The sequence below is a fragment of the Trachemys scripta genome, chromosome 7 (assembly GCF_013100865.1).
Source record: "Trachemys scripta elegans isolate TJP31775 chromosome 7, CAS_Tse_1.0, whole genome shotgun sequence".
In the NCBI taxonomy this organism is placed as follows: domain Eukaryota; kingdom Metazoa; phylum Chordata; order Testudines; family Emydidae; genus Trachemys; species Trachemys scripta.
The window spans coordinates 23,869,454-23,893,962 of NC_048304.1; the positions used below are offsets into that span (position 1 = coordinate 23,869,454).

Consider the following 24,509-nt stretch of genomic DNA (forward strand, 5'->3'; position numbering starts at 1 on the left):
CTTGCCTACAGGGAAGGTAGCGAGGAGAGGGGGAAAGAGAGCTTCCAGCCTCAGGGCACACCCAGGTTCAGCAGCAGGGAGGAGGGCTTGCTACTTTTGCATTGAATTGAGGTTTACAATAACCACGTACAAAGCTGGAGAGGTATATAGCTATAGAGATTGGAGAGGTATATAGCTATAGAGACTGAGGGAGCAGCTCCAAGTGCTCCACCCCCTCAGGATAAGCCCACCTATCCTGATAGAACAGGGGCCCTGGATAGGCCTGCGTGCCTCAATGCCCCAGGTGTTTGCACTGTTGTTGTAGACAGGTTGGTCCCAGGATATTGGATATTAGAGAGACAAGGCAGGGAGAGGTAATATTTTTAATTGGACCAACTTCTGTCGGTGAAAGTGACAAGCTTTCCAAGAGAAGCTCTGTGTAGCTAGAACACTTGTCTCTCTCACCAACAGAAGTTGGTCCAATAAAAGATATTATCTCACCCACCTTGTCTCTCTCACTTCCCCAAGGGAGATCCAGCTATACAGCTGGAAAACTGCTCAGCCACCCACTCCATCCATCTATTCCCGGAGGAGATACCCATCTAGATGGCCTGAGAGGAATCAGTTGTCAGCTCCTCACTTCCCATCCTTCTTCCAAGCTGCACCACCTCCTGTCCCTGTCACACACGTACACCTCTCTTTCTCCTTTCAAACAGGTTGAGATGATTAGATCTCATTGGAGGGTGTTAAGGGAGGGTTCTTTTCCATTCATTTACCAACCTAGTCCATGAGGTACTCAATGCTGCATTATGATGGACCATCCCAGGCTAACTTTGCAAGTGAAGAGAGGCTGTGAGGTCTCAGAGGCTGCTCTTGAGTTAATGGCCTGAGAACTGAAGGTAAAATTGCAGCCACATTCTGTAAAACACCCTCTGAAGAGGAAAGGGAAGAAAGGAACAGAGCAGCATGGCCAGACTTGCTAAAGCAGCTAGCATCTTTATCTCCTCTTCAGTCACACTGGGGCCTCTTAATTTCTCACAGCCATGGGGCTGTCTGGCTTGAGGCTCCCTCTGTTTCTCCCCCACACACATACACACTTTGCTTTGTTATTCAGTGCCCTGGAGCAGAGAATATTAGTGTGTGAGAGCTTTTGCAGAGGCTTTGTGTCCCTCTCTGCCAGAGAACACCTCCATAACCGTAGGTTTGGGTCCATCCATGGTGGAAGCCATGGACAAAAGCTTGCCTGTATTTGGTAAATAAATGGCCTTCGTGTATGGTCTTTACACCCCGGCCCCAGGCTCTCTGAGAGCAAGGAGGACACAACATTCAATCCCTGGCCACAGCCAGCAGTCAAGCTCATTTTATCTCCTGTGCATTGCTGGTAGCAGCATGAGCTTCTAATTACTCTCCACTGACATGCCCAGGACTGCCTTGCTGGACTCCTTGCTGAGACTGCCAGCTAATGGAAATGATTATTGCTAGTGGTGATGGGAACATAGGGAGTGTGAGGATTTAGGATGGGTGGAGGGGAATTACACATTTATTAAAAACCCAATCAATGAGCAATGGAACGCTAGACAAGTCAGTTTGAACAGTGCACCCAGGAAAATACTCCATTGTGACATGGCACAGTTAATAGGGGGAGAAGTTTGCTCCTGCATTTACTTAACATGGCGCTTGGAACCGCTTGGAAAGTGGTTCTTTAATCTCCCTGCCTGTCCTTTACAACACCTTTGCTGACCAACTGAACCAGTACTTACAGAGGACAAAAACCAGTCTGCTTAGCTGGTTGTAGAGATCAAAGTTACAGTCCCAAGACACAGTACAAGATGTCAGAAGCAGGGCTGAGGTTAGTGGCACCACAGCTGCAGTAGGAGGGGTGGGAGTATAAGGTACAGCATGGCATTCTTAGCACAGACCCCCTGTATCCTTTGCAGTCACACACAGTTTTTCCAGGGTTCTTTATTGTTTAATCCAAATCCCAGGATCCCCCACCTCAAGGCTGGGGTCTAAACTCTTGTCAATAAACCTGCATAATTCCCATCATCAGTAATGGGAGTCACACATGCATCTGAATAGCAGAATATGTTATTTTGCTGGTTCTTTCCTACTATCCTTTACAGGTTGAGTTCTTCTCCCCAAACACGCAGCAACTAATCACTTATTTATTCACCAGGCTGTTATGGACACCCTGGCTGTTGATTCCTATTAGACACATGGGCTTAGGGCAGTGGTTCCCAAACTTGCTCCGCCGCTTGTGCAAGGAAAGCCTCTGGCGGGCCAGGCCAGTTTGTTTACCTGCCACGTCTGCAGGTTCGGCCGATCGCGGCTCCCAGTGGCCGCTGTTTGCCGTCCCAGGCCAATGGGAGTCGCGGGAAACGGCGCGGGCCGAGGGACGTACTGGCCGCTGCTTCCAGCAGCTCCCATTGGCCTGGAGCAGTGAACCGTGGCCATTGGGAGCCGCGATTGGCCGAACCTGCGGACGCGGCAGGTAAACAAACCGGCCCAGCCCGCCAGGGGCTTTCCCTGCACAAGCGGCGGAACAAGTTTGGGAGCCACTGGCTTAGGGTAAAAGACTGTCAGGAAAGTGAACTTGGGTTGGGAATGGGGGTAAGGCTGCTCTGCTGTTCCAGCTAAGGTATTTACAGGGTGCCAGTCATGCTGGGCCAGATTCTCAGCTGATATACATTCATGCAGCTCCATTGAATTCAGTGAAGTTATGCCAATTTACAACAGCCAAGAATCTAGCTCACTATATCTAGGCACTATACTGCTAAAGATACTGGGTAAGTGAAAGCCAATGGACCTAGCAGAAAGCCAACCACCAATCACGTTCAAACCTCGGACCCCAGAGTGAACGTCACTAGATGCTACATTATGACACAATTACATCTGCTCATGACAAATGCTGCCTGAGGAAGCAGCTATCAGAGACTAGTTCTGCACACTTGGAGCCCATCTCCAAAGTACAGGGAACAAGTTCAATTCAGGATATCCCAGTTTATGATTAATACTCAAGCCTGAATATCTCAGTAGTCCCTTTCCCCCTAATGATAGCTCTTTTTCTGGTGCCCAATGCCAAGCCAATCAGAAACAGCGAGGGATGCAGAATACACACTCTTACTGTTGTTTTTCCTAACACTTCAATCAGCAGGCCCCATAAGCCAAAGCTACAGAGAAATCAATGCCTCATAGAAAACATTTTATTCAGAAACAATTCTCCCTGAACACCAGCTTTTCTGTATGTCCTCTGGGACCTCTGTCTTTTAGGAGCTCAGCAGCCTCTGATGTTCCTGTCCCCGTCTCATGTCATAATCCTGTTTGTAGCATCACAATCAGTTGTCTAAGAGATGATGATGCCATCACAAAAAAAGATTCACAATGTTCACATGTGGGAATAAGGAGCAAGAGAGATGCCTATGTTGGAAAGATCTTGGTGTTTTTTACAAAAATGTCTTTAGGAGAAAGGCATGAAAGGAAAGAGAAACTAAGAGAGAACTGTTTCTGAGGTAAATGTTCCTCTCTATTTTTCAGGAGGCATCAGCAGCTCTTTCAAGTTTCTGGTATATGTAATTGGGGGGATTTGTGAGACCTTGTGAATCCGGTCAAATTTAACTTACATAGTTTATTATCACAAAATTAGTTACAGGGCCTCTTGCCTTGGTAGCTTTAAATATGGAGATTAAAACATAACATCCAAGGACAACGCCAAACTGTTACTTAACACCTAACCTAAATAAGTGTATATTGCGCCCTGCTCTAAGGTTACTAGTCTTGGGCTCTAATGGACCTGCAAGGGGAGCAAATTCCAAAAGCAGGGCCTCTCCAGAGAAAAACTCGGCAACAGACATGGAGGGCAAATTCAGCCCTGTCGTAACTTCATTGACTTCAATAGAGTGATTTGACTCAGAGTGTTTAAACTAAAGACCTGACAACAAGTGCACCCCACTTGATCTTAGATGCTATGGTAAAGTATAAGGTAAGAGGCACCTTAGATAACTGGTTCCCAGACCCTTCCGAGCTTTAACGATCATCACCAACACTTGGAATTGCACCGAGACGCAAACAGGGGTCTCATTCGGAGATCTGAATGAACAATGTTATGTGCTCATTGTGAGCTACCCAGACTCTGCATACTGAATCAGCTGGTGTTTCAGGGTGGACTTCAGAGGTAGCCCTGAATAGAACATATTCCAGTTGTACAGCCTGGAGTAACAAAGGCACGGATGACAGCTGCAAGTTCTCAGGCTCCTGGCTACTTGGTAAAGACTAGTCACCAGAGCTGTCGGGGAGGGGCAGCAACTGCTGCAGTAGGACTCCGAAGTGCAACCCATTTTGGTTCGAGTTGGGCATGCACTCTCACCACCTGCCAGGATGTGGAAGGTTTTGTGCATTGATACCCACTGTAAAAGATTTCAAGCACTGATGAGACAAAGTCTCATGCAAAATGCTAGCTGCCATGGAATAGTTAGCTATTGTGCATGGTGGCTTTGAACTTGTCACTTCCTAGGAAAAGGCTCGTGCAGTGATGCCTGCCATAGGACTTGCCATACCAGGTCAGACCAATGGCTCATCTAATCCAGTATCCTGGCTCAACAGCAGCAGATGCTTAAAATGAAGATGCAATAACCCCAGGGTGGGTTTTATGCATAGAGGACGCTAATGATGATTGGCTCCATAGGGAGCTGCATCCAGCCTTCTTTGGACAGAGTGTAGGTCTGACATGGGGTCTTTTAGAGGGATTATAGGGGGATCCAGTAGGGTGACCAGATAGCAAGTGTGAAAAATCGGGACATGGGGTGGGGGGTAATAGGAGCCTATATAAGAAAAAGACCCCAAAATCGGGACTGTCCCTATAAAATCGGGACATCTGGTCACCCTAGGATCCAGGTGGAACCACCCACCCACCTTCAGGAAACTCCTGTACATTTTCCTTTGAGACCTGCCACTCCAACTCAAACACTTTATTCCTCTGAGCCAAAGAATTCTATTGTTTTTGCTGCCTATCAGTGGTTTTGTTATTTCAGCCCCTATGCAATAATATTGTTTTAGTACTATCAAAGTCTTCCCTTCCTCCTCACACCATATTAACCCTACCAATGACAGGGTCCTAGTAGATAATAAATACAGCTGGCAGCCAAACAGAGATGGAGACTGAATAGGCACTTAGCCTTCAATTTAGTGGTATATTCTGTTTTGTATATTAATATATTCAGTTTAGTGGTAATCTATTCTTCAATGTAGTGCTATATTCTAACCTTCCTTCCAGTCTGTAGCCCTCTAGCATTTTACCAAAGAGACCAAAAACCCACACAGAGCAATGAAAGCTTCTCCCACACTGGGAATGTTCTTGGTCTGTTATATGATAATAGCTCTGGGTATCTTACCAACGTGCTTTTATTGCTGTGAATCTTCGGAAATGAATGTACTCGTATTACAGAAGGAAGTTCATTTTGGTGCAGTGGCTTTAGGACTGCACTGTATATAAATGAACAGTGTAATCAAATTTTAATTTCAGTTCATTTTAATCTGCAAAATGCCCCTAGCCCTTTCTTTAGATGTCACTGTAATTTTGTGTTGATTCTGACTGTGAGCTTTGGGCCTTCCATCACTATATGGTTATAAAGTGCATGGATGGTGCTCAGTAAATAACAGAATAATAAAAAATGCCAGGGCTACAGGAAGGTGACATTCTTACAAAGCAGGCTCTAAACCTAAACACCCCTAGTGCCCACTGAAGCCAACAAAAGGCACATTTTCCATTCTGCTCCCCTCCTGCAAGACTGGGCTTCCTTTCTTATCCTTCTCGCCACGGTGAGCTTAGCTTTTTCTAGCCTCACTTCCACTGGAAAATGATGACATGGTAATTTCAAGAGCCTTGTTGTTCTAAGGTAGTTTAGTGCAAGGCCTTGAAATGTGATTTCCTCCTGTCTTTGTGCAGGGTTAAGTGTATTAGGAGGCAGAGCCTGCATAAACATACTCTGGCAGAAGCAAGAAAGGTCAGCACGGCTCCCCCCATCTCTAGTAATCAGCCTGTGCATGTGTGTGTCTGAATATGATATTACCCTGCCCTGCAGTTACAATTAACCCCTAAAGAACCTCAATCTAGTGAGGTGCTGTAGCTGAGTACACTGGGCTGGACTGAACATATCAACATTTAAAGCCCATACTGCATCTTTTGAAAGAAACAAGGGCCTTATTTTCCGAGCTCACTCACTAAACGAGTTGGTAGGGTGGGGGAAGTGGGAGGAAGGGTTAGATGGAAGCTGAGGATCTGTGGAAAGTCATGAATAATGTATGCCTCCCTAGACACAGCTAAATAACTTAGCCTGTGTCACTGATACCCTCGAAATGGACACCTCCCCCACCTCCTTCTACAAGTCACACATAGGTTATTTGGTATTTCAAGAAACACCCTATACAAGGCAGGAAGGATGGTCTTGTGGTAAAGGCAAGGGACTGGGACTCACAAGATCTACATTCAAATTTGGCTCTGCCATGTTTCCTGTGTGACCTCAGGCAAGTCACTTAATCCATCTGTGCCTCTGATCCACATCTGTAAAGTGGGGATAATAGTAATTCTCTATGTCACAGAGGAGGTTAGTATGGATACACACATTAATACAGGGGATGCATGGCACACCAGGACCTACACTGACAGTTTAGGGGGATACATTTTAAACCTCTCTTCTCAAACTGTGTGCGTGATCTTTTACACCCAATTTCTGTGCATGCAATAACCTGGGCTCCAAAAAGCTGCTTTTGAAAATGGAGCCCTAAATATTTGTAGTATTAATATTCCAAAACCAGAATTTTAAAACATGAACTATTTTTGGAAGGGCCGGGAGAACAAAAAGGGGAATGATAACAGCAAACATTTGAATAAGATTTTTTAAGGGGCTGAGTTCAAGCCCCAAGCTTGATCCCTCACTCCCTGAATCAGCAAAGGCTGAGAGCACAGTGGCAATAGCATGTGCAGGCCCCAAAGGATGGGAATGGCTCACTTCCTGAGCTAGAAGGGGCTCCAAGCAAAGCAGAGATTCAGCCCCTGGGTCAGCAGCCTCTAGGAACCAGCAGGAGCAATCTGTTCAGCCACCAGGAAAAGCAGCGTGCTTCCCAAGCCAGCATCCTATGCAGTGTATCCCAGATCCTTGCATTTAGTAGAGAGAGCACCTCATGCTTAAAGCTACGACTAACCAATCCTCTGGCTAAATAACAACACTTCGCTGTTATACAACATTGTCATCCTTACATTTCAAACGCTTTACAAGACGTTCCAGTCGTATGGATATTATCATAAGCGCCCATTTTATTTTATTTTATTTTATTTTATTTTTTCAGATGTTAAGTAAAATAATGGCCCAAATGCTGAAAACTCAGCACCACAAGATACATGTTGGAGTCTCCAGCCTGGAACCACCTGAACGTCTCTAGGAAATGTTACACTATCCCAGTCATCCAAAGAGTTTAAATATCTTACCTGTGACTGTCACCAGCATGGAGGCCACCAGGGGACGATTGTTGTCCAACTTACGGCTCAGCCTCAGCTCACCACTTGACTGATTTACAATCAACAAGTGCAGCTCATTGCCCCGTTCAAAAGTGTAGAAGAGCTTGTCGGACACATCTGGGTCATAAGCCGGGATCTTCCCTATGACCCCGGAAGGGAAGGTGTTGGACTTGTTGGAAATGTAGTTGTTGAAGAGGATCTGGAAGTTCTTGAGGATGGGGCTGTTGTCATTCTGGTCAATGAGCTTGATGTGGACTGTGGCTCTGCTGACTAGGGGGGCAGACGTGGCCTGGACCACAATTACATACTCGGGCTTTGTCTCATAATCCAGGTCAATCAAGGCAGTGAGCTCCCCAGAAAATATGTCCATCTGGAAGATCTCCGGGATGTTGCCTTCCACAATCTGATACATGACCTGGGCATTAGGTCCCTCATCTGGGTCAATGGCTGTGATCTGGGCCACCACAGAGCCCACAATGCTGTTCTCCTTCACCAAAACCTCAAACTCTTCAGCTGGGAAAACAGGGGCATTGTCATTCACATCTTGAACAGTGACTTGAATGTTGACAGGGGTTCTTTGCGCGGGGACCCCCCTGTCCACAGCATAGGCAGTCAGCTCATAGACTGGGACATTCTCTCGGTCCAGCCTGCGGACAGTACGGATAATCCCAGAGGTGGGCTCTATGGTAAAATCCCCATCCCCATCCTCCCCATTCTGGAAGGTGTATTGTACCCGCCCATTGGTGTGGGCATCGCGATCAGTGGCAGAGATCTGGAGCACGCTGGTGAATGAAGGGGCATCCTCCGATATAATGCCTTGATAGTGAGCGCTGACAAACTGAGGGGCATTGTCATTTACATCATTCACCATGATTTCTACATAGGTGGTGTCCGCTTTCTGAGGAATCCCATTATCTTTGGCAGTGATGGCCAAGGTGTAGGTGACCTGGTCTTCATAGTCCAGCTCCGCCTGCAATGTGATGGCACCAGAGTCCGCATCAATACGAAACTGAGGAATATTGTCCTCTAGGTAATAAGTGATCCTGGCATTTTCCCCCACATCATCATCAGTGGCACCGATTACCACCACAGTGCTGCCCACAGGACGGTCCTCATTGACACTCACTGAATAGTGGGCACTTTGGAACACAGGCCTATGGGTGTTGGCATCAGTGATGTTGATATGAATGTGACAGTTGTCATGCAGGGTCCGGTCAGAGGCAGTCACTGTTAGCACATAGCGCCTCTCTTGCTTGTAGTCCAAGGGTAGCGAGAGAGTGATCAGCCCCACTCCTCCCTGAGTGCTGATAGAGAAGCGGTTACGAGTGTTCCCCCCCGTTATCTGGTAGCTTATGGCACTGTTCACATCCCTGTCGATTGCCGTGACACTGAGAACACTGGTCCCCACAACAGCATCCTCATTTAGCCGGATGAAATACTCCTTTTGGGTGAATTCAGGTCGATTGTCATTCACATCCATGACAGTGATAGTGACACTAGCGGAGGCAGATAAGGATGGAGAGCCATGGTCCCGAGCCTCCACCCCAAAGAAATAGTGCTCCACTGACTCACGGTCCAAGGGGCCACTCACTGTGATCCACCCAGTGGCACTGTTCACCACAAAAGGGGTGTCAGCTGAGACCCCAGTTAGTTTATATTCCAGACGAGAATTCTCCCCATAATCTGCATCCACCGCCTGGATGTGGATCACTGAATGGCCAAGGGGGGCATTTTCCAGGACGGAGATTTGAAAAGGGGTACTGACAAAGATTGGGGCGTGATCATTAATGTCCACTACTTGGATGCTGGCCATGCCAGTATTGTTAGACAAAGGAGGGCGCCCTGCGTCCTGAGCACGTATCCTCAGGGCATATTCACGTTCAACTTCAAAATCCAAAGGTGCCACCACCTGTATTTCCCCAGTCACACTGTCAATAGAGAACTGGCCCCTACTGTTCCCACTGATGATGTTATAATGGACTAAAGCATTATTGTCTTTGTCCATGTCAGTGGCAGTAACGCGCAAGATTTCCGTATGGGGTCTTATATCCTCTCTCACCTGGACAATGTAGCGTTTTTCACTGAACTGAGGGGCATTGTCATTCTCATCCAGAACTGTGATATAGACTTTAACCGTGGCAGATCTGGGGCCAGGCTCCTTACCCTGGTCGTTTGCCTCCACCACCAAAGAATATTTCTCCATTTTCTCTCTGTCCACTTGCCCACTGGTGGTGATCAGACCTGACCTGGGATCTATCTCGAAGACAGAGTGGGCTGCTTGTTCATTCACAAATCGATACCTGATGTTTGCATTGGGCGGGGAGTCCACATCCGTGGCCCTCAGCTGTAAGATAGGGTAGCCTTCTTCTACATTTTCCCTAATAGTCTCTCTGTACTCACTCTGCTCAAAAACAGGGTCATGATCATTTCGGTCAGCAACAGTTACAGCAATCATGGTGGTGGCAGAAAGGCGGGGGACCCCATGATCCACAGCAGTAACCCGGAAATAGTGCAGGTCCATAGTCTCTCTATCCAAAGCTTTGGTGGTGGTGATGAGACCATTCTTGGGGTCAATGCTAAACAGCTCCATGGACCTGCTATTCATTAGGGCATCTATGGAGTAGACTAGCTTCCCAGCCTCCCCTGAATCGGGGTCTTGTGCTGCCATAGTTATCACAGGAGTCCCTGGAGGCTGGTTTTCAGCCACCTGAACCTGGTAATTGTACTGAGGGAAGTGGGGGTGGCGGTTGGCTGCCCTGCCAGTCCTTACTAATGGTAGGAATGCACTCTCTCTCCTCCTCCTTTGCTTGACAGGCGGATAATGTGATAGATCAAGCTGTATAGCTGGACTAGGCTTTACTGGCAGGTGAGCAAAGAGCTCCAGGGCTGACGGGCTCCCAAAGTCCACGGCAAAGCAGAGAGTTTGTAAACAGCCTTTGGTGGAATCAAACAGGTGAAAAAACAGACAGGGATCCTGCTTTCTGTGCGGCGTGGGCAGAGCGCGGGCTGGATCGAGTCCTAGCTCCGCTCTGGGAGCTGTCCCGGGCGCAGGTGGTGCTGAAACGGCCTCTCCCAACTCACCGGCCTGCGCCTGCCCTTTCGTAGCTTTCTCCAAGCGCACAGTATGGTCCGGGCTGGCCCCCCAGCACTCACCTGCGCGCCGGCAGGACGGGCCCCCGTGCGGCTGTCTCCCTGCACACAGCTGAAGGCAGGTCACTAGGGTCAGCCACTCACTGAGGTGCGAGCGGCCGCGGTGGCGGGGTGGCGGCCTCAGCTGCATCTTTGCAAACCAGGAGCGGCTCTCCGAGGCCGGCGGGTACCTCTCCAGGTGCCGGGGCTTCGCCCCCGGGGCCAGGGACCCCCAGATTTCCAGCTGCCAAGGATCCGTGCAGTTAGACGCTCCGGGACTGGGCTGGTGCCTGGACACTTGCATTACGCACAGCCTCTCGCCATGCAGGGAGTGCCCTGCGCCCGCCGCGCTCAGCCAGCTCCCGGGGGAGCTCGGGGCCCCTGTGACAGCGCGCAGGTGGCTCCGGCTCGCACAGCCGCAGCGGTCTCCGTCCCTCTGGCCGCCCGCATTGTCCAGGGAGCCAGCCCCATTGTCCCGGCCCCACTGCTGTCCGCTCGCCTCCTCTCCGGGGCTCCGGGCCCCGCTGCAGTCGGTCCCGAGGGAGACGAAGATGCCTGGGCGCTCCGGACCCGCACCGCTCCCTGGCTGCTCGGCCGGCTCCCCGCCTTGGTGCCTCGGCGGCTTGGTGCAGCCTTTCCCGCTAGTCCTGCGGCCGTGGCTCGGCGCTGCTGCCCAGCCGCCGGGGCACTGGGTGCGGGGCTGCCCAGCGCCCTCCCGTGCCAGGCCCGGCGGCTTCGGGGGCAGCGCCTGGGCGTTTATAATCCACAAGCAGGGGGAGCCGCCGGCCCGCTCCCCCTGGGCAGCTGCCGGGCGCGGAGTCCTCTTCGTGCCCCTCAGCGGGGGCCCCGAGCCAGCTCGGGGAGACCCACTGCCCCGCCGCGGCTTCCCCGGCAGGGCTCCCCTCCGACCCCCCGCCTGCAGGAGGGGGCAGCCACAGCGACACCCCCTGCCCGCCGCCAAGCCCCCGCTGCCCCCGGCGGCCGGGCCGGCTCCGCGCAGCTCACCCAGGAGGACTAAGCCCCGCCAGCGGCCCCCAGCGCACGGCAGCCCCCTGCTCGGCCCCGCCTGCCCCCGGCTCTCCCCGGGTCCCCGCTCCCCGCGGCGGGCGCAGCCCCCGGGCCCCTCGGCTCCCCGCTCCCCCCGGCCGAGGGGGAACAAAGGGAGAAGGAGAAGCAGCAGCAGCAGCAGCCGCCCCCGGCGTCTCGGTCCCGGCAGCGGTGACGGCGGCTCAGCCATGTTCCCCCCGGCCCCCTCCCCGCCCCTGGGCGCCCGGCCCTAGCGCTCCCTCGGCCCCGCTCCGCCTCTGGCTCTGCCCCCCGCCGCCGCGCCACCATCTACAGGCGGCGGCTGCCTCCCGTGCGGGCCGGGCTGCTCCGCGGCGGCGGCATCGCCTCCTCCCGCAGCCCCAACATGGCTCCCGGCTGCCCCGATGGTCCGCTCCGCCCTCCCGCTCCCCTCCCGCCGCCCCGCAGTGGTAGCGCCCGCCCGGCATAGGCGGCAGCCGCCGCCATCTTCATTGTGGGCGGGGGGAGGAGGGAAGAGAGGGGAGACGCTGGCGGAGCTGACCAGGGTGCTGAATGGCCCGTTTCACTGGGGAGGGGGCTGCGCGCAGCTGGCAGGGCGGGAAGGGGAAAGGGAGGGCTGTGAGGAACGGGGGGGAAGGGCTGTGGGGAAGGGGTCGGGGTGCCGGTGGCTGTGGGGGGAAGGGCTGTGGGGAAGGGGTCAGGGTGCCGGTGGCTGGGGGGGGAGGGCTGCGGCGAAGGGGTCAGGGTGCCAGTGGGGGAAAGGCTGTGGGGAAGGGGTCGGGGTGCCAGTGGGTGTGTGGGGGGAAGGGCTGTGGGGAATGGGTCGGGGTGCCAGTGGGTGTGTGGGGGGAAGGGCTGTGGGGAAGGGGTCAGAGTGCCGGTGGGTATGGGGGGGAAGGGGTCAAGGTGCCAGTGGGGGAAGGGCTGTGGGGAAGGGGTCGGGGTGCCAGTGGGTGCGTGGGGGGGAAGGGCTGTGGGGAAGGGGTTGCTGGTAAGTGTGTGGGGTAGGCTGGGGCGAGTTGATACGGGAGCTGGTCAGAGCAGTGGTGGGCATAGGGGGGAGGATGTATTTGGGTGCTAGGAGCAGGGAAGGGTGCTAATGGCTGTGGTAGGGGAATGGTGCACAACTATAGGGGATTAAGCCCCCGGCCCCTTTTTGCCTCTTGCCTACTCCCCCTTTGTCTCACCTATGTCTCCCTTCTCTCCCTCCTCCCCTGCCCTCCAGCAGTAGCTGATATAAGACAAGGGCCAAGTAATCTACAGGCTGCTGCCTCCCCTCCCATGACAGATAGGAGCAAATAGGAGGATGGCCAGGCGACTGGACATGCTAATCCACATAGAGCCTTTGCCGCTGCTCCTACGCAGCATAGTACATCGCCCCCAACATGCATTTTTCATGTATCTGACAAATTAACGCCTGCTCCAGCATCTCCCTTTTTTTAACTAAAATGCACAAGCAGGAAATAGCTGTTGCAGGACATATTCACCATCTTTAGGTTGCATTTCTCATCCCCCCTTATTTTCTCCCTACTTCGTGCCTGCTCTGTCCAGCTCTTTTGCCTCTTTGTCGGAAGCACCAGCAGAAGTAGGCTGGCCATACGGTATACTTCACATAGCATTGATGCTGCCATATAATTTGCATGGTGAATTTCATAGCCAGGGGGTAGATGGAAATGAGAAGAGGTGGTGCCTACAAACTGTGATCTGCATCTTTGCCTTTTTTGATTAAATTTACCATTCTAAGTCATGGAGAAAACATAAGAAAATTGATAATAGGAATGCTACTTCCTTAGCCCTTAGGAGAGGAACTGGATGATGTAATAGGGCTGACCAGTACCAGCTTTTATGAGTCTGAGATTACTCCATCAACTCCAGCCTAAAGCCTCGCACCCTACAGTACACAGAAGATGAATGATCAGACAGCACATCTCTACTGTCTCTTAGCACCAGAACTGAATGCCACTTAACTAGTTTTTTAATCTGGATTCAATTCCATATTCCTAGTTAACAAACATGGTTCCTCCCATGACCATATGGTTGCCCTGAAATTCTTCCTTCCTTTGATCATTAGATTGCAATGTGCTTCCTGTGGGAATGAGAGGAAAACCAGAAACTAGGGAGCATGTGGCTGAGAGAAGAGGGGCCAAGAACATTGGGAGGAAAGCAAATGACCAGAATTCCATTTAAATTAATGGATGATGCAGGTCAGGCTAGCATTACATTATCTTTCACCCACTTCCTCACCCCTGCCCATGAGTCACTCTCAGTTAATCACCAGATCCAATAACGCTTTTATGAGGAGGCTAATTTATGTATTACAGAAAGCTCTAGGATCAGTTTCATCAGATACTTCCTGGAAACAGCCTGTCAGACAAATTACAGAGCACAGCCTTCTTTCACTTTCAATTCTAATATAGAATTTCATTGCTCTTTTGTAGCTTGTTCTTTCTGCTAACATTATAGTTATAGTTGTACCACACAAGAAACATTAAGAACAAATTGTATAAAAAGGAGGTTGTCCTTCAGAGCAAGCCCCCATCCTAGTTCTGTGCCCATGTAAATAGAGGAATCACCTGGGAAATTAGACAGAAGTTACATGGAGAGAAAGTTAGATTAGAACTCCTTTGGGCTATTTCCCTAAGTTTTCTCTCACGCCCTTCCTGTGATTTCAGAGCTCCTAGACATATGGATTGCCAGGTCATATGAGATATCTGGCTCTGACAATAGCCAATCTCAGATTCTTCACTGGAAGGTGCAAGAAATCTCACACTGGGCAATTATGTAAATTTCCCCTGTGGGCACCTGCTTATTTCTAATCTGAAGCAGTTAATGGGTGGTTTATGCTTTGAGGCATGAGGGTCTCTAACTCTTACATTGTTTAAAAAAATTCTAGCAATGGTAACTGGGAATGTTCCTATTATTTATCTAAAGACCCAGTCCTTTTTTGACTCTTGCATGTGAATTTAAATTCCAAGCCGCGGACTGAGAGCCAGCAGCTCCAGAGCTCTTATCCAGACTGTGACAGCAATCTCCTCCTTGGATCTGGGTAAGTAACAACTTACTTGCTTCAGTTTCCCCAACTGCAAAATGAATGCTGTTATCCCCATTTAACTCGCACACAGGGCAATGTGAGGCATACTTAGGGTGACCAGATGTCCTGATATTACAGGCTTTGTCTTAGATATGCAACTATACCCACTGCTCACCTCCCCAAAAAAGTGCCTTGGCTTTTCACACTTGCTATCTGGTCACCCTAGGCATAATCAGTGATTATTTGTAAAGAGCTGAGCATTGCAATTATTTTTTAACTTATTTTTTAACTCAAACCTCCTTAAGAGTTTTTAAACTTTTCAAATGTTCTCCTCCCAGACACATCTGTGCCACTGGAGCAGAGGAGATGTCCCCTATTATCCTTTTAAAGAGCTGACCATGGGCTAGGGCATCCCAAGAGTTAATACTCCATTGCCAGTTCCAATGATGGCTTCCAATGGTACAGCCCTGACCACCCCTAGCCCTGGCATGTGGATGGCACAGGCCAATGCTCCACTGGCTAATGGGAGGCTGATGCAGAGATTTAACAGAAGCTGGGCTAGGAAGAGAATTCAAATCAGATCCTCATTGTCCCTATTATCACAATGGAGAGAAACCACCCCTTTCACTCACACCAATGCCTAGCATTGGCCATTGAGTCAGCCGGCTTTTGTCTTTGAGGTTCAGATTTGGAGCTTACGCTTCCCCTCTCATTGTGTAGAGTCGGAAAAAGCAGATACTCTAGTGCCTTGCATTTCAAATCAGGCTTCCCTACTCTCTATACCATGGTCACTGCCCACTTGCAAAAGAGGAAACAGGATTCATGTTTAAATATCTGACAGGTTACAACAATAACTATTGATACAATAGAAGAGGATCTAACCAATAATTATTTACTCAAGGGAGATAACATTTAATGGGTTCAGGCCTATTTAATCTAAAGTGTAGCCATTACTCTTTATTTAAGTTTCTGTATTTAAATAAGGGAGTGATCTTGCCTACTTGTAAAATCCAATTATGCAACACAGATAGAGATCACCTTGCACAGCCCAGCCAATTACTGCTGTGAAAACCTTAGAACCTGCTTAAACAGAGGGGCACAGAGGAGAAGCAAGGGGATGGTGCAGCTCACCTCATTTGAAAGGGTACTTCAGCTCTCCCAGCTGAAAAGGAATTTTATGCAGTAGGAATAGTTCTTCTTTAGAATGTGAATGGAATTCACTTTGAAATCCCAATAACCTGTACAGAAAATACTTTTTAAAGTAACGTTATTGCTGTCCCCTCATAGTCATTATAACATCAACAACCAATGAGAATATACATGAGCTGGACTTTACTCACTGGACACCATCTACAGCAGATTGAATTTTGTTTACCTTCTGCTTGTAAAAGAAACGAACAAGCAGGAGGACAAGAAGAGCTCTGATCTGGCCTTACAAGTTGTTGGAGCTGGTTAAATATAGAGCTTGCACAAGTTTTCCTAGAGTACTATATACATGTTTTCTGAGACGGGATTTTGAAGATGACTAGCTCCTAATAATATTTTGTATGGGTAAAGCACTGCACAAGCTATCTACATACAGCAGTAGCTGCAGGCAGCAGAGTGTTTGATCTCTCTTATTAAAATCCTAAATGTCTCATCATAAACCTAAGACACCGATAGCACAGTGATGGGCAGCAAATAATGCATCAACACATGAGCTAGAGACCAGCTGGCAGCACAACAATAGGGAGTGAGTAGGGAACATTTTGGATAAGGGCCGCTGGAGCAAACCAACACAATTGTAGTGAAAAAGGTAATGTGATTGGGTGGTAAGAGCAGGGAATGTAGATTCTACTCCAGCCCGTTCCATTGACCTGCTGGAGAAATCATTTAGCTACTTTCAGCTTCAGTGTCCCCCTCTGTATTATAGAGATATTTACTCACCTTTGTGAGGCACTTTGAAATCCTTTGTGTTATGTTTGTACAGTTCCTGGTACAACAGGGCCCTAATTAGAGCCACTAGGTACTACTAAACTAGAAATACCAGCCAATAATAAAAAGGTGCTGTAGAAACACTGCATATTATTGTTAGGATCCAGGCTTACAGCCACAAATCTGGTTCTGTTCCAGCTTGTCATCTTATTCTATTTACATGAGGAGAAAGGAAAAAAGCTGAACTCAGATTGAACTTCCACGGCAGATCTGTGAAGAAAGAATGAGAGAAATTAGAGATGGGACAGACCCTCTGATGTCATCCAGTCTGACTCCTCTGGGGGCCAGTTCAGATTGCCCCTTCAGTACACTTGTGAGTGCCACATTCAAGACCGTCATGACCTATCCCCACCCTACCTATCATCTATTCAGTATTCAAAGGTCAACTCCTGCCTCCAGTCAGCCCATGATGTCTACTTGTTACATTTTCCAACAAGCACCTTTGTTTTCTGCCCTGCTGCCCCTCACACCTGGGAAGAGCTCCCTCTAAACATCTGCAAAACTAACTCTAAACCCTCTTTAAAACTTCACTCTGGCATGAAGTCTATAAAAACATGAAAATGGTTGGGTTGCTGGTGTGCTGAGCCACTGCCTGTTATGCTGACCCCAACATTGACTCATTATTTCCCTGTACTCCCCAGTTGACCTGTCTGTATCCATCTATTGTTTTGTGACTCTGTAACAGGGCCAGCTGCCTCCTGAGCACCCCCTCGTAGCCAGAGGTCATTCTGAAGTGCCCTGCTACCAATTTCTCCCCTTCTCAGGGCCCCACTTATTGACTCCTTCTGTACTGGCCCTCCAGGCCCCAACCCCCGTTCAATCACTCTTCCCCCTTTAGGCAGAGAGTCCCCAGCCCTTCTCCCCAGGACTAGATCCCAATACAAAGTCTCTCAGGCTTTACCTGGCTCGAGTTCAGCCTTCTGGCTTCCAGGCCCACAAGCCCTTCTCTCAGGGCAGGTCTACACTACGCGCCTGAATTGGCGGGTAGAAATCGATCTCTCGGGGATCGAATTATCGCGTCTCGTCGGGACGCGACAATCAGGGCCGGCCTTAGCAAGAGTAGGGCCCGATTCCTGGGGGCCCCGCTCGGGCTGGGGTTGCGGGGTTTGGGTCTGGGCCGGGGCCGCTCGGGCCAGCGCCCCAGGGCCCGAGCCGGGCTGGGGGTGCTCGGCCGGGGCCGGAGCTGTGGGGCCCGAGCCGGGCCGGGGGTGCTTGGACGGCACTGCTCGGCTGGGGCCGGGGCCTGAGGTGTTCGGGCCGGGGCCGGGCCGGCGCCCTGGGGCCCGGGCTGGGGATGCTCGGCTGGGGCCGGGCCGGCGCCCTGGGGCCCGAGCCATGGGGCCGTGCTGGGGGTGCTCGGCCGGAACTGGGGCCGCTGCCCCGGGGCCCGAGCCAGAGCCGCTTGGCCGGGGCCAGGGGTGCTCGGCCGGCGCGCTCGGCCGGGGCTGGTGCTGGGCTGGAGCCAGAGCTGCTGGGGCCGGGGCCGGGGTAGGACTGGGCTGCGCCGCGCCTCCCAGGAGCCCTCCTCGCACCCCCCCAAGCTTACCTGTTGCTGCCGCCGCCTGCCCCTGCTTCTTTTCAGACTTCCCGCGAACATCTGATTCGCGGGAAGCAGGGGAGGGGGAGGAACAGGGGGTGGAGCATTCAGGGGAGGGGAGGAGGGGGAAGTGAGCTGGGGGCGGAGTGGACAGCTGCGGGGCCCTCTTAGGCGGAATTGGCTGAATCGGCCTAAAGCCGGCCCTGGCGACAATCGATCCCCGAATTGACGCTTCTACTCCACCAGCGCAGGTAGGAGTAAGCGCCATCGACGTAGGAGCTGCGGAGGTCGATTTGCCGCCGTCCTCACAGCGGGGTAAGTCGGCTCCGATACATCAAATTCAGCTATGCTATTCGCGTAGCTGAAATTGCGTATCTTAAATCAACTCCCTCCCCCACCCCCCCGTAGTGAGGACGTAGCCTAAGTCAGGGTCTATAGTGGGAGCTGGATCCAGTATTCCCAGGTTTTACCTGGCTGGAGCTCAGCCTCTCTCAGTTCTCTGGTTCTGGCTTCCAGTCAAAAACCCTTCTCTAAGTCAGGGTCCCTAGCAGGAACCTCCTACTCACTCCTGTCACAGCTCTCTTAGGCTACATCCTCACTACCGGGGGGATGGGGGGGGTCGATTTAAGATACGCATTCGACGTATCTGAGCCGACTTACCCCGCTGTGAGGACGGCGGCAAATCGACCTCCGTGGCTCCCCCGTCAACGGCGCTTACTCCTACCTGCGCTGGTGGAGTAGCAGTGTCGATTCGGGGATCGATTGTCGCGTCCCGACGAGACGCGATAATTCGATCCCCGAGAGATCGATTTCTACCCACCGATTCAGGCGGGTAGTGTAGACCTGCCCTTAGTCAGTGTCTTCCCCGCTGAAGCCTTTCAGAGTCTGTCTACCATTCCCTGAGCTCCCCCTTTCCCCTTCACTGTAGCCTCCTGCCACGCTTTGCAGGACAGTCACCCTGCTCTTTTCCAGCTGTGACTCATTCTGTCAGCAGGGTTGGCTCGCCACAGCCCTTTGGCGGGTGAGCCACCCTGTTACAGTCTCTGTAAGCTCTTTGGGGGCAGAGCCAGTCCTTTTGCTGTGTTTGTATAGTGCCTAGCACAGTGGGGTCCTGGCCACTATGATAAATATGATTCAAATAAGAAATAATCATTTGTCCCTTTCCAGGGTTGAGTGTTCCAAGTCTTCTCAGGACTAGGTGTACTAGAGTTCTCAACTTACCAATTCCAGTGCCCTCCTCCCTGTTCTCTGACATTATCCAAAGAAACAGTTGGAAGATGAACATGCCCAATCCAGCCAGGTTCCTTGCTCACAAAGAACTGCATGCAGCAGCGAGTTCCTTGTGCACTTCCAAATGAGCTACATGGACCAGCTAGGGGAAGGGGAGAAATCTCACCTTATGGGTGACTTGGTTGGTTTGAAGCAATAACAATAAAATCCTCCACATTCATCAGGCCCAAGAGTTTAATTTTAAAAGTACCAAAGTGCCCACTGGGAAACGGCCCAGGCATCTAGTGAAAGCACAGGCTGTGCCAAGCAGAGAGCAGGCTTCAGATCTGTCTTTAACCCAGTTGGCAAAGAAGGGGAGTGATGCAGAAATGGGGGGTGGGGGGAGGCCCTCCTGCTGGCCCAGCAGTGCTGTGATGAGAGCTGTCCTCATCCCTTTGCAGCCAGCAGAAGGGGGAAATGGGGAATATCTTGCAAGACAACTCCCACCTGAACAATTCAGTACGCTTCACAAACAGCGGTGTAATGCTGAAGCCCCAGGCTCTCTATAATAATACTTTGCGTATGTTCAAAGTCCTTTACAAACATTAACCAAGTGATTGGTAGCTGAAATGCAGCCAGAGGTGGTGGGGGAAAATATGTTATTGCTGAGTCACTGTTGCCTCGCTCCAGGGCTTCCTTCAGGTGCTATTTAAAGAGCATTAGGCTGCAGCCAATCTGGTATACACACAAAAAATGGTAGGCACCAGTGAACCTGTTGGGAACATTCTCTTCTGCTGGCTCCCGTGTCTGCCCCCAGCTGTGTGACACTGCTGTTTTCCTTGGCGCCCTCCCAGAGCAGGCTAAGGGGCTATTCTGGCTCCCTCTGAAGTGTTAGCACCCAGGATGTGCAAACTAGTGAGAGTGAAGAGGCTTTCTTGTAATTAGTGCAGTTCTGCTCTGGGGAGCCATTTGGGTCTTAGAAAAACAAAGCAATAATAGAAAGCCCCACCCACTCGGTGCCATCTGCAACAGTAGGCAGGAATGGATGGTCTGGTAGGCTGCTAGTGGTTAGAGCTCTATGACAGCAGCACTATTCCACATTTCTATAGGACTTAGGAAGGCCATTAGGAGTCAGGTAAAAACATGACACCAGTAACAAATCATTATGCCAAAAGACACATCTGTTTCAGAATTTCATGGCTTCCAAAGTGCCTGTGATCTAATCTGGATCTTAGTGGTAAGGCATCACGAGTGACTTTGAATGTAGATTTTTCAGCAGAGCCGATTTTATCACATTCACAAAGAATGGGCTTTTGTTTCTCAGGCAGACAGCTTCCCTTTTTTCCATGCGAAAAGGAGCTGAGCAGAGGCAGATATTATCTGGGCAGAGATTCTCCAGGACACTGCTAATAGGATGCCAGGTTATCTGGAATATAACAACAGCTGCAGGCATTTGGCTTCTTCTCTGAGCACAAGTCTGCATGTGCATATAGCCCTGATTTAGCTAATCTGCTCTTGCTCCCTGAAAGGACAATCTAACATTTCACATTTGGGAAGAACAAGACTAGAGGGAAAGTTGCATTGCAAATTGAGAAAAAGACGCCCCGACTTTTACGTTTGGGGCGGCTTTCTCATCAGTGTTGGTTTATTACTTTGTCAGTCTCATGACTTAGCTGTTAGTTGTATCTCACTCAACTAATATCGCAGCCTAATCCACTGAAGCCTGTAATAGGCTTAGGAATAACAGGGGTTTACATCCTCATTAGTGTTCGGCACTAGATGTCAGAAGAAAGTAACAGCGGCAGAATCCCCTCTAAGAGAACTGGCTAGGTAGTAGGGGGGGTTGGGGAATGGAAAAAATTTTAAAATTCACCTTGAGGAGTGGAAAGGGGGGGGGACAAAGATGGGGGAGGGGTAATTAAAAGGGAGCAGGGATGGGCAGGAGAAGTAGGGAAGGGGAAAGTTATGAAGAGCCTGAGCCTGCAAACAGTTACTATGAACTTAGTCCCAGTGAAGTCAATAGTAGTGAGTATTTGCTCGGTGACTTTAAGGCAGGGACTGCCTCCACCTCTATGCTGTTTACAGCACGGAGCTCTCCACTAATGTTTATACTATGCAGTATATTGGTATCCTTATAATGCACATACAGTGAAGCTAGAATTGCACATTGGTGTTGTGCGTATTCAGGCTCTAGGCATGGAGCCTGCTTGCTGGCGATTCAGCTACCTTACACAGAGTGTGAAAAATGGACATGCCTGAGCTCCGTAGCTATGCTGATCTAATCCCCAGTGTAGACACAACGAGATGGAGGGAAGCATTCTTCCATTGCTTGGAGAGGTGGAGTTTCTACAGGGATGGAAAAACCCCTTGTCACTGTAGGAAGCATCTACTGAATGCACATTGGTTAATTTAGGCCTGCTGCCAGCATAACACAGGTCATAAAATTTCACCAAGCCCCTAACTTTATTTGAGCTGTAGCATAACTTCTGGAAAGACATCCAATCTTGATTTAAGACCTTCTGCTATCAGAAATCTTCTCATAGAGCTATTCAAACTGTGATCAAGATACCTCTCAACTTTCTCTTTGATAAATTAAATAGATCAAGCCTTTTCAGTGTCACTCTGCAAAGCAAGTTTTCTAAATTTTGAGTCGAATAGCTGGTGGACCTGTCCCTCTTATTTTTACTGAGAGTAGAGCTAAAATATTGGTATCATTTTATCAACAAATGTATTAGAATTAAAAAGTACAAAGAAGGGCAACAAAAATGATTAGGGGTTTGGAACTGCTTCCATATGAGAAGAGATTATAAAGATTGGGATTGTTTAGGTTAGAAAAAGGGACAACAGAGGTCTATAAAATCATGAATGGTCTGGAGAAAGTGAATAAGGAAATATTATTTACCCCTTCACATAACATGAAGCAGGGGTCACCCAATGAAATTGATAAGCAGTAGGTTTAAAACAAACATAAGGAAGTACTTCTTCACACAACCCACAGTCAATCTCTGGATCTCACTGCCAGGGGATTTCATGAAGGCCAAAAGTGTAAGTAAGTTCATGGAGGATAAGTCCATTGATGGCTATTAGTCAAGATGGTCAGGGCTGCAACCCCATTACAGGGGTGTCCCTAAGCCTCTGACAGCTAGCTGCTGGGTCTGGAGGACAGGGGATGCATCACTAAATAAATTGCCCTGTTCTGTTCACTCCCTCTGAAGCATCTAGCACTGGCCCCTGTTGGAATACAAGATTCTGGACTACATGGATCATTGGTCTGATCCATTATGGCTATTCTTATGTCTTAGATTAGATCTGTTCTTGCTTGTGGGGCATTTTATTTTATTTTGCATGACACCCTTAGAAGCCCAAATATACTTTCAATGCATTTGGCAAACACCAATTCGCAACCACCCCATTTCCACCAGTGTCCAACCAGACATGGCCCCAGATTCCTTCCTTCCTTTGTAGTCATACCAACAATAGCTGCAGAAATAGGCATGGCTGAGAAAATTTGATGCATTATATTCGTTCCAGTGGAGGATGTGCACTGGGGAGCCTAAAATCACAACACTGCAGTTTAGTATACAGCTGATGAAGCATCTGTAGTTCATTGTACTGTAGTACGGTATTTCATTTAATGTCTTGAGACCAAAGTGGTAAATTCCAGACCATTTAAAAAACAGGGCCATTCCCTTCCCCACTCAGAAACACTGAACAGTAGGTCCCTTGTGCATTCTCACAAGTTTCCCCTGCCCTGTGAAATGTGCCCCTGACTAATTTACCAAGCTACTACTCTCATTCAAGTCTCTACCCCGACTCCTTTAGTGCTGCCCGCAGAGTATTTTTCAGTGTTTTAATCTATTTTATTTTCATATTTAACCCCCCTGGTTTACACAGAATAACCATATGCTCTTTCATCTGTTCCCCTTATCCCTCCCCCCAGGTTATCACCCTCATTTCACTGGCCCTTGTTTACACCTCACAAGTAAACACCTTATGTCCTCTGAGACGGGCCTCGCTTGCCATCTTGGGTGCTATAAAAATAAATCACCAAGAGCCTTTATTGCTTTTGATTTGAGAGATTTTTCATTTCTGAAATGCAAATGTGGAACACCATGCACAGAGCTGATGCGACCGCCGGGAGAGGAGATGTTACGGTGCTGTGGACTTTTCCCGATAACATCCTAGTTCACACATACAGAATCATTTTATCTGCATTCACTAAGAGACTTTAATAGGGCATTTGAAACGATACATTTATTTGTAGGAGGATTCAGTTTCTGCTTTTCAGCAAAATATACAGACATAGCGCTGTCTGTTCACTGACACCGACACCCCCATGGAAAGAGAGGGAGTGGTAAACAAGTGGGAAATTTCAGCTTACGTCACCAACAACTAAAATCTAAGCAAGAACACTCACAGCACGGGGTAACTCCTAGGGATTAAAGATGGGCTGGGAAGAAGTGATGGCCCATGGAACCCAAGGGGTGATTAAGCCCAAGAGAGTGTTGTCACTGCTGAAATAAGGTGCAAACAAAACTAATAGGGCTGCTGTTTCAAGTGGTATTAGGGTGACCAGATGTCCCGATTTTATAGGGACAGTCCCGATTTTGGGGTCTTTCTTATATAGGCTCCTATTACCCCCCCACCCCCGTCCTGATTTTTCACACTTGCTGTCTGGTCACCCTAAGTGGTATTGCTAGCAAAGCTACAAGTGGCACAACTGGCAATGCAAGTTCTTGAATGCTCTCCCCGGTCTAGCCTCTTTACAATCCCCAACATGGCCACTCTGTCGGCTAGCTATTCCTAAACTTGGGCCTGTGGAGCTGATGGCAACAGGCCTTTCTTAGCACTGCTTTGCCCCGTTTGTAAATAGTATTCTCCTTACCGTTATTCCACCCCAAGACCAAGGAGACTTTTGACTCCTTCTCAGCAAGGCCCAGATCACAACATGCAGTTTGTACAGGCACAAAGCCATCTTCTGTATTAGGAGAACAAAAAGCAAACTTTAAGCAGAAAGGGCAGCTTGCCCTGGGTAAGGAAAGTTACCTCCCTCATGGCAATATAAGGCAGGGAACTTGCACAGCTTTGCTTTAGCCTAAGATCACATTTAACCC

General features: G+C 49.6%; 1 protein-coding gene across 3 annotated transcripts in view; it reads right to left on the reverse strand.

Annotated features, from left to right (window-relative positions):
- Positions 1-11,403, reverse strand: part of CELSR3 (cadherin EGF LAG seven-pass G-type receptor 3) — a 68,654-nt gene extending 57,251 nt beyond the window's left edge. For 2 of the 3 annotated variants that reach the window (XM_034776506.1, XM_034776507.1), the window contains exon 1: positions 7,460-11,403. In XM_034776506.1, the coding sequence (XP_034632397.1) occupies positions 7,460-10,922 (3,463 nt within the window). In that variant the 5' untranslated portion in view covers positions 10,923-11,403. The remainder of the gene's footprint in view (positions 1-7,459) is intronic. The other variant, XM_034776505.1, reaches the window with a different exon arrangement.
- Positions 11,404-24,509: the final 13,106 nt, after the last annotated feature.